At 43.7% G+C, this 14354-nt stretch overlaps 1 protein-coding gene across 1 annotated transcript in view; it reads right to left on the reverse strand.

The window, feature by feature from the left end:
• Positions 1 to 12219: 12219 nt before the first annotated feature.
• The window catches only part of MRPS17 (mitochondrial ribosomal protein S17), a 6702-nt gene continuing 4567 nt past the window's right edge, over positions 12220 to 14354 (reverse strand). Inside the window, exon 3 of the mRNA XM_018571020.1 lies at positions 12220 to 12595. Coding sequence (XP_018426522.1) covers positions 12296 to 12595 — 300 coding nt within the window. The 3' untranslated portion in view covers positions 12220 to 12295. The remainder of the gene's footprint in view (positions 12596 to 14354) is intronic.

A 14354-nucleotide genomic window follows, 5' to 3' on the forward strand; every position in this document is an offset into this window, starting at 1 on the left:
GCAGACAGTGATTAGTAGCAGTGGAGAAGGATGTGGGGAAGGGGAGGACAGCGTTTAGCAGTACTAGAGGAGGAAGTGAGAATGGCAGACAGCGAGGTGCAGCACTGGAGGAGGAAGTGGGGAAGGACGGACAGTGAGATGCAGCACTGGAGAAGGAAGTGAGGAAGGGCAGACAGCAATAAGCAGCACTGGATGAGTAAATGAGTAAGGTTGGACAGTGAGGAGCAGCACTGGAGAAGAAAGTGATGAAGGTGACCAGCAAGAAGTAACAATGGAGGAGGAAGTGAGGAAGAATGGACAGGAGGAAGAAGGAGGAGGTGGGGAAGGGCAGGCAGCGAGGAGCAGCACTTGAGAAGGAAGGGAGGAAGGATGACCAGCAAGTAGCAGCACTGGAGGAGGAAGTGAGGAAGGATGAACAATGAGGAGCAATACTAGAGGTGGAAGTCAGGAAGGGCAGATGGGAGAAGCAGCACTGTATGAAGAAATGAGGAAGGGTGGCCAGCGAGAGGAGGAAGTGAGGAGGGGTGAACAGCGAGCAGCAACACTGCAAGTGGTCGATATGGAGGGATATATCAATATCTTTCTATTTCGTATGGCACATTAACAAAGTGTTGTGTGCCACCTTAAAGGAGAACTATGAGGTGAGTGCTTTTCACTCATCCTAATAGTTCTAGCCAACCTGTGACAATGAGGCTGTCACAGGTCGGCTCAGTAGATCGGGAGGTGAGCGAACACATACCGGCGTTCACTGACCTCTCGATCCTGTCACGGCTCTCTGCCGTGACAGGGGAGGGGCTGGATTCCCCCCTCCCCGCTCCGATCCTCCAGCGCTGACTGGCGGAACGGACGGGGGAGGGGGCGGGTACAGCTGGCTCTGCCTCTAGATAGGCAGAGCCAGCTGTCACTCACGCAGCTGGGCGGATCCAGACATAATTGTCGGGATCCGCTTCAGCTGCAGCGGCTCAGTATACCGCTCGCTGTAGCTTCGGGTGACGGGAGGGCGCTAGTTTGTGTCCTCCCGTTAACCTTAGGAGAACTATGGGGAAAAGCCCTAACCCCATAGTTCTCCTTTAAGTCATTTGGTGTGGAATGTGTCTGTATATAGAACTACATGACAGATGAGGTTTAATATTGAAAAATTTAAAATTACTTCCATGGAAACTGCATACAAATCTTTAATGAGATGGTCCCCGCCTGATAGGCCCATCTAAGGACTCAGCAGTCTGGTTTTGGTTTCCGTGGTTGTCCTGTTAACGGGGATGTCTTACATATTTGTTGGTCCTGTCACATGATAGGTAGACTCTGGGCACAGACATTCTGCATGTCATGGAATCTTTTCCACATCCAGGTTATCAGGGATCCGTGGTTTGCACTGTTACTTTATAAACCTGAGTCCCTTAAAGACTCCAACACAAACTTGTGGTTTTTATCCTTCCAGCGGTTAAGCAAGCAATAGCCCAAGCGTGGAAAAAACAACTTGTTTCCTTTGCTGAAGTGAGGAGGAGTATTTACTTTTTTTTTCACTGATGAAAAAAAAAAATCTAGTATTCTTCTGGACTCCCAGAACCGGTTTTTGAAAATCTGGGATCCCTGGATACAATATGGCCATCCAACCATATCCATGAAGAGTCCGACGGCGATCTGACTCACCTGGTTTCCTAAGCAAGACTATTGGCGGGTAGCCCCAGCGCTGCTTGCATTTACATCTCTCTACTTTCTTAGCCCTTTATACTTATCTGTAATTTATCTGTTATTTTACCTCTTTCATCTTCTTCCCGCTTTTCTTTTCAATCTAATGCAGTCCATCGAGTTCAAAATGTATGTCTTGTTGTTATGTATGTAAGTTTTGATGACAGTAGTCATGAATACTCTTCTGTCTGTCACCTGCCCCGTAACCGCCACGGCATTTCTTTTGATGTGTATGGCTTTACGATCTTTTGTTGCAGAGGTGTACCACATAGCACACATTTTTGCCTGTATGATTCTCTCTTTGTATTGACATGTGTCATCTATTGTTTTCTTTGAAGCTTGTTCTGTTTGTATAAAACCCAATAAGATTTTTGTCAATGAAAAATGTAAAGCTATACATTTTGGTATTAAAAATATGCATGCAAGTTACTAGAGAGAGCTCCACTGGGGGAATCAGAGGTGGAGATTTGGGGGTTCTAGTTGGCAGCAGGCTTAGTAACAGCATGCAAAGCCAAGCTGCAACAAATAAGAACCATGGAGTAGTTTCATGCATACAAATGGGTATGTACTCTAAAGACATGTTGATAAGTATGCCTCTAAAAAACACTGGCTCGGCCTCATCTTGAGTATGCGGTTGAATTTTGGTCACTGTTCCACAGAAAGGATGTCCTTGAGCTGGAAAAAGTGCAGAGAAGGGCGACAAACCTAATAAAGGGGTTAGGTGGCCAAAGCTATGAGTAAAGATTGCAACCATTAAACTTGTTCACTGTGGAAAAGGGGAGATTAAGAGGTGACATGATATTAATGTAGGGACGTGCTGTTTGGAAGGCAGGTGAGCCAGAGCCTTACCTGCTTTTACAGAAGAAAAAGCTGTAAGCTTCAAGTCTTAAGCTGACAGCTTTTTCTCCATTCAGGCCGGCTTCTAACAGGCAGCACTCCATCCATGACAGGTTACACAGCAGGGAGGCTTTCCCTGCTGTATAACCTGTCATAGACGGATCGCCGTCTGTTAATTACAGGCAATGCTTCATCCGGCTTTTCACAGTTGTTAGGTTATACAGCAGCTGGCTTAACCTAACACAGTGAGGTCACACCTACAACAGCCTCTGACCTGGAGTCAGAGGCTTGAGCTCTGTGGATGGTTTGGATCAATGGCAAAGCGCCATTGGTTCAAGCCGTCTTATCAAAAAGAAAAAAAAATACACTGACGGCATCCATCTAGATGCCTCATTAGTGATGAGCAAGTGAGAGACAGCCTCACTACATGTCCCTGTATTAATGCTAGGGATGCACCCATACCGATACTAGTTACAAGTACTCGCCCAAATTCTCCCGATACTTATCCCGATACTGGAACTTCCGGTATCAGGAAGATGGGCAGCAAGTCATTACCCGCCCTCTGGCCTACTGATTGGCCAGAAAGCCAGCTCCATGCTTCCTCGTCACCCGGTGACGAGGAAGTATGGAAATGGCTTCCTGGCTAATCAGGAAGCTGGGCGGCGAGTCATTACATGAGCATTGAGCCGGCTTCACGGCCAATCAGGAAGCCGGGCGGCGTGTAATGACTCGCCACCTGGATTCCTGATTGGTCGGGATGCTGGCCAATCAGGGAGCCGGGCGGCAAGTCATTACCCGCTCCCTGGCTTCCTGATTGGCCAGAAAGCCAGCTCCATGCTTTCTTGTCACCTGGTGACGAGGAAGCATGGAGACAGCTTCCCGGCTAATCAGAAACCTGGTCGGTGAGTCATTACACCCCGCCTAGCTTCCCAGCTAATCAGGAAGCTGGGCGGCTGCCCAGCTTCCTTAATGGGACTCCCGGTATCTGTATTTGGTATAGGCGAATACTGAAAAAAAACATAGGTATTTGTAACTGAAAAACCGGTATCAATGCATCCCTATTTTAATGTAAACATTGTTTAAGGGGGATTATAGAATTAACTGTTTACTGTTAGGTCACTGAAGAACTCAAGTAGCCATTACTTTAAATTGGAAGAAAAAAGGTTTAATAGTAAATTGTGAAGGGGATTCTTTAATGTAAGATCTGTAAAATTGTGGAACTCCCTTCCCCAGTCGGTGGTTTTTAGCTAAGATTATTGACTCATTTAAAAGAGAACTATGGGGTTAAGGCTTTTCCCCATAGTTCTCCTTAGGGTAACGGGAGGACACAAACTAGCGTCCTCCCGTCACCCTAGGCTCAGTATACCGCGAGCTGTAGCTCGCGGTATACTGAGACGCCGCAGCTGAAGCGGATCCCGACAATTATGTCTGGATCAGCCCAGCTGCGTGACTAACAGCTGGCTCTGCCTATCTTGAGGCAGAGCCTGCTGTACCCGCCATCTCCAGCCGTCCGTTCCACCAGTCAGCGCTGGCGGATTGAAACGGGGAGGGGGGAATCCAGCCCCTCCCCTGTCACGGCAGAGAGCCGTAACAGGATCGAGAGGTGAGCGAACGCCGGTATGTGTTCGCTCACCTCCCGATCTACTGAGCCGACCTGTGACAGTCGGCTCATTGTCACAGGTCGGCTAGAACTATGAGGTGAGTGAAAAGCACTCACCTCATAGTTCTCCTTTAAGAACCTTTTTGGATACTTTCCTCAGAGAGCACAGTATACAGGAGAGCAGGAACTCTTATTAATGTATACACATATGCACTCACTCACTCACTCACTCACATAGGCTGAACTCGATGGAACTGTGTCTTTATTTAACCTCAGCAATTATGTAACTTAGAAGTACAATATGTCACCAGCACTCGAAGGATCTGTGTCCAAAATGCTTTTATTGACATTTGAGCATTTTGTCAAGCAAACAGCAAGGACTACTTGCTACACTCCAGCCAGGATTTGCATATAGCATTTGGTTCATTTCTCAGCAGCAGCTTTGCCCATCCCTAAGACTGACTTTGATAAGGATTTCAATAGACAGAGAAGCCACCCTATTAGCAATGTCTGCACTGGCATGCCTCATCCCCATCAGGCACCAATCATCCTCAGAACCTGAACTGTGGCAGGCACATGCACAGCTTTAGCCAGTTTTGTTATCTTCCTGGCTTACTTACTGAAGCATGAAGCTGGGCCCTTTGGGTATTCACATGACCCTAGGCCCCAGCATAGGCTGCCTCGTGGATGATCTAACTCTGCTCCCCCCCCCCCCCCCCGTTTCCCCCATTCCTGAAGAGTGTTGGCAATGGCAACCCTAAAGGTGTCCATAAACATTTCAAGTGATCATTGACAGGCCAACTAGATCATTAAAAGCATGCGTGTGGAAATTTTCTGATATGTTAATCTATTTCTTTGGATCAAGTTGATGAGGAAATGATCAGACAGGTTGGGAAACATTTACAGGGTTATTCACTAAAGGGTGAAAAGTTTGGAGAAGACAGGAGAAGTGAACAATCTAAGACAACATAGCTGAACTGGAAAGTGAGCTGAATTGGAGAATTTTTCCACATCAGCTATGTTGTCTTAGATTGTTCACTTCTCCTGTCTTCTCCAAACTCTTCACTATTTTGTGAATAACCCTGTTGGTTTTGCTGCAATTGTAGTGCAGGGTATAATTGTAGCTGACCACATTTTACTTTACATGTCGTCGTCCCCACAGCTCCTCCCAAACAGATAAACATAATGCCAGCCTCATTTTCTTGCCTGCTACCCAGACTGGTCTCCTTCCAGGTCTAATTATCTCCTGTCATTTGGGGGCAAGTTTTATGTATGTAAGGCTGGGACTTTATAGGCTGGGACTTCTGAGCAGCATTGGAGTGGGGGGTTAAAAGCCGAATTAAAGTGTATATCTAGGCATAACTTTATTTTTTAATTTATGATGATGTAGGAGAAGGGTTTGACCCTCTACCAAGCATTTATTGCTCCCCATTGCGGAGATTCACCCCTCTATTTTTAGTAATGAGCATTAAAACAGAAAGTGAGGGGAAATGCACATTTTTACTGGTGTCCCCCCAACAAATGTAAGGGGAAATCTTTCAATGGGGTGTAACAAGGACACTCCACTGAAGACCGGAGGTGCAAGTACAATGCAGGCCTTTGTTTTTCAAAATTGCCTGTTAGTGAGTGCATATTTTAAATTAATACTGCAGTGTTCACGTTAAAGCTGCTAGCAGGTGTGGATATGTACATGCTTGCAGAAGCTTTTAATTGCTCCTACACGCCTAAATGATGGCCATTTCTGAATGGGCAAAGCTCTTTTGGGTAGTGTAGCAACCTGCCCGTTCCCTCCCACACATACCGACTGGTGTCCTCACAATGATGGGATACCTCACTAGCAGATAGGAATGTGAGGGAGGAGATGAGCAACAGGGACGTAATGGAGCCCGGCATTTTATCTTAGATGCAAAACAAAAAATAAATAAAAAGTGCTTGGAACAGTGACATAATAGATACAAATGTTTATGCATTCTGAAATCTTCACCTTATTTTAGGACAATTACAAGATTACGGCAGGAAGAAATCATTTGCTTCAGTCTGAAAGCCCTCAGTCCAGGAGTGGGCAACAACAACTCTCCAGATGTGCTTTCACTAGAAATCCCATCATGCCTCTGTTTCTGGCAATCATGCCTGTAATGTAAGCTTTGCAATGCATCATAGGACTTGTAGCACCACAACAGCTGAAGGTTAGAGTTACCCACCCCTGCCTTAGTCACAGCTCTTGCCCCAGGAACTGAAACATGTTGGCAGGTACTGTTTCAATTTTGATTCAATTAAATTTCCACTGCTATAATAATATGAAGCTGTGTGCTGATAAAATTCTAAGCACAAAGAGAGTGTGCTGCCTATGCACTGTTTATTCATTGGAAGAAAAGTATCAAACCATTTTTTCCAATTACTTGAAAAGGACCTAAACTGTGGAAGCTGTGCCCAGAAAAGGGCAAGCAGAGAGCAAATGATTAGTCATCAGTATTTCTTACAGCAGGAGTAGGCTGGGGTGAAAGTACAAATCTCATATCTGTCTGTGGGCGTCATGCCTGTCGCTTTAAAATGTCTCATAGAATTTGTAGTTTCAATAACTCCAAGGTCGGCTACCCCTGTCCTATAGAATCCGTGAAGCTGATTTTTCCCTAATTCTGACTTACCATGCCTTGTCCCACACAGTGTCTGTGTGGAGGTGGAATGACTGGTTGTGTGAAAGCTGGAGTGGAATTTTTTTTAGCAGCAGCTGGAGAGGTGCAGAAAGCTGAGCAATGCTTGCACTGCAGCTTCCTCTCCAGCAAGGAAAACAGTGAGCAGCACAGTAGTGACACTCATTTCAAATCCTGCCAGACTAGCTATCAGAGGCACGGTGTCTTGAATGATATCACACCGCAGGTACAGTCATGGGTTTCTGTCAGATAACGCAGCACTTCGCGCAGAAAATTGTTGCAATTACAAATGTTTAGGCATTCTCGTGTTTATTGCTTTTGTTTGTATTGGTATGACACAAAAAAGTGGAGAAAAAAAAGCCAAATCTGACACATTCCACCCAAGACTCCAAAAATGGACTGGACAAAACTATTGGCACCTTCCCCAAATTGCAAGAAATAATTGCATTCCAAGTTTTTGCGGAAAAGCATGGACAAACTCAAGGTTACAAGTCCATCTTCAGAGATCTTAATGTTACTGTGCGCAACATTGTCAAGAAGTTTACAGCCCGTGGCACTGTAGATAATCTCCCTGGACGTGGACGAAAGCGAACAATTGATCAAAGATTACAACAAAGCATTGTTCGAATGGTGAATAAAGACCCTCGATCAACTTCCAGACAAATTCAAGCTGACCTTCAGGCACAGGGTCGCACTATACGTCGCCATCTGAATGAAAAGGGACGCTATGGTAGGAGACCCAGGAGGACCCCACTGCTGACACTGAAACATACAAAAGCTAGATGGGAGTTTGCCAAAACTTACCTGAGGAAGCCAAAATCCTTTTGGGAGAATGTGCTGTGGACAGACGAAACATAAATGACAGGTTTTTGGTAAAGCCCATCATTCTACTGTTTTCAGAAAAAGAAATGAGGCCTTGAAAGAAAAAAAAAAAAATACAGTGCCTACAGTCAAACATGGTGGAGGCTCACTGATGTTTTGGGGTGGCTTTGCTGCTTCAGGCACTGGATGTCTTGACTGTGTGCATGGCATTATGAAATCTGAAGACTACCAAAGAATTCTGGGGTGCAATATAGGGCCCAGTGTCAGAGAGTTGGGTCTCCGTCAGAGGTCATGGCTCTTACAGCAGGACAATGACCCAAAGCACACGTCAAAAAGCACCCAGAAATGGTTTCAGACAAAGCCCTGGAGAGTACTGGACTTCCCAGCAATGAGTCCAGATCTAAATCCCATAGAGCACCTGTGGAGAGATCTCAAAACAGCAGTTGGGAAAAGGAACCCTTACAATCTGAGAGACCCGGAGCAGCTGGCGAAAGAAGAGTGATCCAAAATTCCTGTAGAGAGGTGTAAGAAACTCATTGATGGTTACAGGAAGCCATTGATTTCAGTTTTTTTTTTCCAAGGGCTGTGCTACCAAATATTAATTGAGGGTGCCAATAATGTTGTCCAGTCCATTTTTGGAGTTTTGCGTGTTAGATTTGGCTTTTATGTGTCATACCAAAACAAACAAAATAAACATAAGAATGCCTAAACATTTGTAATTGCAACAATTCTCTGCGCGAAGTGGTGCATTATCTGACAGAAATGCAAGGGTGCCAATATTTTTGCCCATGACTGTACATCACTAGCAAGCTAGAGAGTATGGGTGCCCAGGCAGTTGCATGTCAGAAAGTTGGCCATTTTTTTTAGAAATAATTCAAGATAAAAAAGGCAGATTTTTCAGGGTACTGCTTATGCACAGTTAACATTTCTAGATGTTCCCTATAACATAGGAAATCATTTTGAGTGAAGATCCACTTTAATGCAATATGAACTCGGCCATACCTAAATATACTGAAACCATATAGGAAAACAGTGGTAATACATACCATGTAATAGCAGCTATTATCCAAATAAATATTTATACAAGATCAGACTGCAACATGACAGTTCTATGATTTGATTTAGCCTTTTCTATCTGACTTCATTACAAATGTGTGTTCAGTTGTCTAATTGTACTTTTACACAGCTCAGATTACTTTTTGAGACCATGCTCATCTCTAGTTCTTTCCAAACAAATTTAAAGTCAATGCATAATAGCCCGTGATTGTGAAATTGCTGGGCATGCAATATATTTGGCAATAACTCAGCAAACACTGGAACAAACCAGATAACATATCCTCAAGTGAACTCATTTTGTTTTTTTCTGGCACATATTGATTGGTATCAAATGACTTATTATAAATGTCAGTGACTGTCTAGAAACATGAAAAGAAACCTGTAATTACTTATAGAAATATGGAGGCTGCTGTTGCTGATGTTCTTTTCTCAAATGCTAGTTGTCTGGCCTGTCTGCTATAACAATGGCGCAAAGTATTTGAGCCACTGACCCAACAGTATACAGTTTAGGTCTGACTTTGTTCCTAACTTCACTTGCTGCATGTTTCTATTCATAACAGTGATTCAGAAAGAAGTAAAGCTAAAAGACAACCAGACAACTAAAAATTTCAGGAGGAGTCAGCAGAGGAAGCCCACATATTTCTCTCGGTACAGGTAGTAAAACCATACTGAGCTTATTCAGTAAACTGAGAAATAGGCTATCAATTGAAATTCATTTCACTGAAGCGAGACCAGTACAATGTGCATCCTGATTGGGAGTTAAGAGTCCATCTCTATAGACTTACAGGGTTATTCACAAAAGGGTGAAGAGTTTGGAGAAGGCAGGAAAAGTGAGCAGTCTAGGACAACATATCTGATTTGGAAAAATCCCCTTTCCAGTTCAGCTATGTTGTCCTGGATTGTTCACTTCTCTTGCCTTCTCCAAACTCTTCACCCTTTTGTGAATAACCGTGTTAGAGTCTTGCTCCATGCATTGTTTAATGGAAAAATCTAGCAAATGTTCAAATGTCACAAGTGGCTAAGTAGTTAGCATTGTTACAGTGCCCATAGGCATACAATAAGATGCCAGCCTCCCAATCATGCCTTTTTTTGGGGGGGCAGACTATGCAAATATCCAATGGCTAAGGGGTAGTGCACAAATGTCCAGAATGAGATCAGGTATTTAGAAAACCTTGCATGAACCTCACTATTGTTTCTCAAGAGTGTCTGCAATTAGATCCTCCTCCTGCCTCCATCGTCGTAAATAAGAGCTGCTTGTTTGACCAGAGAAACTGGCCAAGAAGGCAACCTGCGATAGTTGGATAATGCATGCACATCTGACCATTCCCTAGTATCTATGGCGAGCTGTAGTTAACAATGTTGTCCCAAGCTTCAAAGCTATTCTCGTATAACTATTTCCAAGTTTAAGTTCCTCTATAATGAGCTAGTGAATACATTGGTGTCATATAAGGGCCCATTCACACCAGATGTGTTGGGGGCTGTGCTGGTTGCTTTTTTTCTGCTCAGTCCCAACTCACAGACAAGGCAATTTGCCTTGTTTAAATGGGCACAGTTCACAAAATCATGCTGTGGTGGCAACAAAAGGTGTGACATGCTGTATTTTTTTTTCAGCGCAGCATGGTGCAGCTGGGATCAGCACTGTACATTTCAATGCGTAGCATTCTTGTATGAATGAGTGCTAAATGAAATTTCTATACGCTAAACAAGTAAAATGATGACCGAAAAAAGAAAAAGAATTGTAACAAATGTTTTCAGGTACACCTCAGGCAGTTGCAGGATTATATAATACAGCCGGTTACTTTTCCAGCTGTGTACATGTAAAAACAAACTGAGAGTGAGACAAAATAGGTATTGTTTAAAGCAAAACATATCACTTGTCATCTCAAAATCTGTTTTCACTGTTCAACTATATTTTTATTTTCTTGTTTAGGAAACATTATTCTTATAGTGCAAAACCAGTTGAGTTTCTTCCAGGTTTTTATTGTTGTTTGTTTACTCTGTTCTAGAGATTTCCTCTCCCTTGTGAACAGACAGAAATAAAGGAAAATCTTCCAAACAGGAACACGGACAGCAAAAAAATGTTTTGCTAAAAAAGTATTTATACTGTCTCAACCCTCTTGAGAGATTTTGCTGGTTTCCTATCCTGATAATCACACAGGAAGTGAGGTAACATCCATCAGGTGAGTCTTTATTAATACAAAACACTGTGCAATAAATTGCATGCAATAGGGTGAGAATGAAGTGGGAATGGTAAGAACACTCCACTACCCCCAGTCTGCTGTTGGTAGAATGAGAAGCATTACCATACTATTAGTGATCCTTCGGTTTCCTTCTGGTAAGTTTGTTCCCAGTGCTTGGAAATACATTACTAATACTGTCCAATACAACAATATGTGCTAATGAAACCTCAGCAGTGAAGGAATTCTTGGAGTTGCAACAGATTCCATTATACAAAGCCCTATATGTGGAAAAATAACAATAGGCATGACATCTCTTCCATCTCCCATTTAGAGCCAGAAATAGTCAGCCTGGTGTGACTCTACATTCTTTTCTCAGGGCACAAAAAAATTACTTAGTAGTTATTATAATGATTATCAAAATATGGTGCCAGTGGATGTACACATTTTACATATATCACAAAACAGTGAGCATATAATATTCAAGGGAGAATAAAAAAGTAAAGGCAAATTACGGGGTAACCGGAACAGAGAAGAGCTTGGGCAATACAGCATATTTACCTATCCTGTTGGATAGCTCCACCATGCAGAGCGCTCAGACTTTAGTCGAGTGGTAGTCACGTCGACAGAGACATGGACACTCTGTTGCGAGATTGTAAAGACAACATTGAAAAACAACAAGCTGTAGTGCTTTCTTTGGAGACAGGGGGTGCAACCAGTGGAAATTTACCGTTGGATGTTGGCTCAGTATGGTCATAGCACCATGAATCACCATAAGGTTTATGGAAAACAGCTTACTGCTCTGCACAAGCAACAGCGTGTGGAGGTTGGGATCCAGTTCTTGAGACAGTATGAAGAAGACAGGAAGATTCTGGAGAGAATTGTCACCGGGACATGGGTGCACCACTACAACCCAGAGAGCAGAAGGAAGGAAGCGTTTTGCAGTCGCAGGTTCCCCTCAGATGATGAAGTAAAGAAAGCGGTGCACACCTGGCTTCAGTAGCAGCCGAATAGCTCCTTCTCTGCAGGAATACAGAAGCTAGTTGAACGATACAACAAGTGGATCATCTTGCATGGAGACTGTGTGGGAAAGTGATATGTTCAAGTGCTCACAGTTACTTCTATGAAAGCGGTTAAATGTATTTTGCCTTTACTTTGTGATTCTCCCTCGTATATAGTCAACCTCTGCACTCCATCTGTGGTAAAATTACAAATCCCATCATGCCATTGCCTTTGGGAGCCATTCCTGTGGCTGTCAGTCTTGCAGTGCCTCATGGGACTTGTACTAACACAACAGCTGGAGTGCCAAGGTTTCCTACCCCTGATATTAATCCTTTTGTTTACTACAGTTACAGTTAGAATGAAATCAATGTGTCAAAATGTAGAAAACAAATATTTTAATTACTTGTAAATGGTAACAATTAGACATCACACATAAGGGTATTTTAAACAGAGGTAAGTCTTCAGGAATCAGCCTTCTTCTCTTCTTGACTACTTGATCGTGCTGAAAGGTGGATGTTCTGAAGCATTTGATCAAGGTTATTGACATCAATGTCCTCTAAACTTTCTTGATACATGGTACCCGCGCACAGTTTTCCAGTCAGGGGGTCAACCACCCTGCCTACTTTGAATATGATTTCAACCAGTTCATGCTTGACATGTTTACTCCTCCTTTCAGGTAAGGCTTTCAGCAGTACAATGTCTCCCATTGTGCACTGCTCCAGGGCATCATGAGCGAAATAGGTCTTCCTCTTGTTGTAATACTAGACCAGGAAAATAGAGACAACATTTAGTGTTCTGTTCTCAAATACAGCTAATGGTCAACCAAAAGCTATAAACAATTTACAAACATGAGTTTACCTTGTCTGTGAAGGTTCTCATTCATCCAGGCCATGGTATATCTGTAAAAAATAAGTCAAGGCAACTGGACTTGCTGTATTTTTTGTGAAAGAAAAATACAGTTGTCTTGACTTATTTTTTACAGATATGAGTTTACTTCATTTCAGCTGCAATATTTTGGAATGGAAAACAACAATTGTGGTGCAACACTTCCACAATTACAGTGCAGTTGGTAGCTAGAGCATATATAACTAGTCCATGGTACATAAGTATAGATTCTGTATATCCCAATGGATGGAGAAGGTTTACAGAGAGTTGTTAGGTTATTACATACAGACATTGTTTAGGGGTGTGAGTGACTGTGTCTGTACAGTGTTTTAAACCTTCTATGGAGATATGTTTCTGAGGTAGGGGAGGGAAAAGTAAGAAGAAGGTAAAAGATCAAGATAGATCAGTATAGAGAAGGGGATGGAGGTTGGTAGGGCTGCCCCAAAACCTGAGGGACCCCACAAGATAGTTAGCAGTTTTTGGTCAAAGTAGTGAACATGTAGTGGGCAATCCAGGGTGCCAAGACGTTTTTGATTGCTCCAATAGTAAGAAGAAATAGCCCCCTAAAGACTGACCAACACTCCATGCCCACTGCTGACAGGCGTTTTATCCACCTACATTTTTATTGTGTGTAAGCAGGAGTACATGGGAGCAATCACAGCATGCAGCAGGGGACAAAAAATAGAAATACTAGTTTGGCCGGAGTTATGCTTTAACACGCTGTTATTTCTAATCAGATGACTTATACTGTGTTTTACACAATCCTAGCATGCTTGAATATACACATTCTTTGACTGAGTTCCTTCTCACCAGATGTAGGCAGATTAATGTAAAGTTTTGGAGCCCATCAATCGAAACAGGCTCTTCTGAAGGGCCAGGAAAATGGCTTTATGTTAAGTGACTCTTTAGCTAAAATGAATACCTAAAATAAAGGGCTCCATGCAAAAAAGAACTTAGATACTCACATCTCCTGCTGTGCTACACTGCAGTAGTAAGGGGAGATCACCTGCTAAAGACTTTTCAGAAACTGACACTTCCAAGAGTGTCAGGTTTTTTTTCATCTTTAACCCCTTCGTGACTGACGACGTACAGTGTACGTCGCCAGCATCGGGGCTGTTTAAACAGACTCCCGGTGACTTTTGCCGCCGGGACTCTGTTTAAACTTGTAGAGCCGACTGTCGGCTTTACAACAGAAGCGATCCTGGCGACTTACCTGTCGCCAGATCGCTTCTGCGTCCCGAAGAAGGGGCCGCCCCCCTCCCCCCCCCGCCGTGCTTCCCGGGCTCCGTTGCCCCTACTACGGGCCCGAGACCGGCGATCTTGGTGTCCGCGGGGAGCTGGGGAGGAGGTCGACGAACTTCCGTTCATCGATCCCCTCCCCGTTCTATGGGACCGGGAGCGATGCAGATTGCATCACTTCCGGTCCCTGGGCTGTCAGTTCTGGGCTCCAGCAGCCCAGCTATAAGCTATTGAAAAGCGATCTGCACTTCAATAGCTTCGGGTGCGCCTACGTATGAAAACGACGAACACGCTACACATGTTGGGTATCGCCGCGCACGCCGGAGTGAGAGCAATAATTCTAGGGCCAGTATTTTGGGATATCTCTAAATTGATGACCTGTGGGGGCTTTTAAAG

Source organism: Nanorana parkeri, unplaced genomic scaffold (assembly GCF_000935625.1).
Source record: "Nanorana parkeri isolate BGI_ZX_2015 unplaced genomic scaffold, ASM93562v1 scaffold1654, whole genome shotgun sequence".
Classification (NCBI taxonomy): Eukaryota; Metazoa; Chordata; class Amphibia; order Anura; family Dicroglossidae; genus Nanorana; species Nanorana parkeri.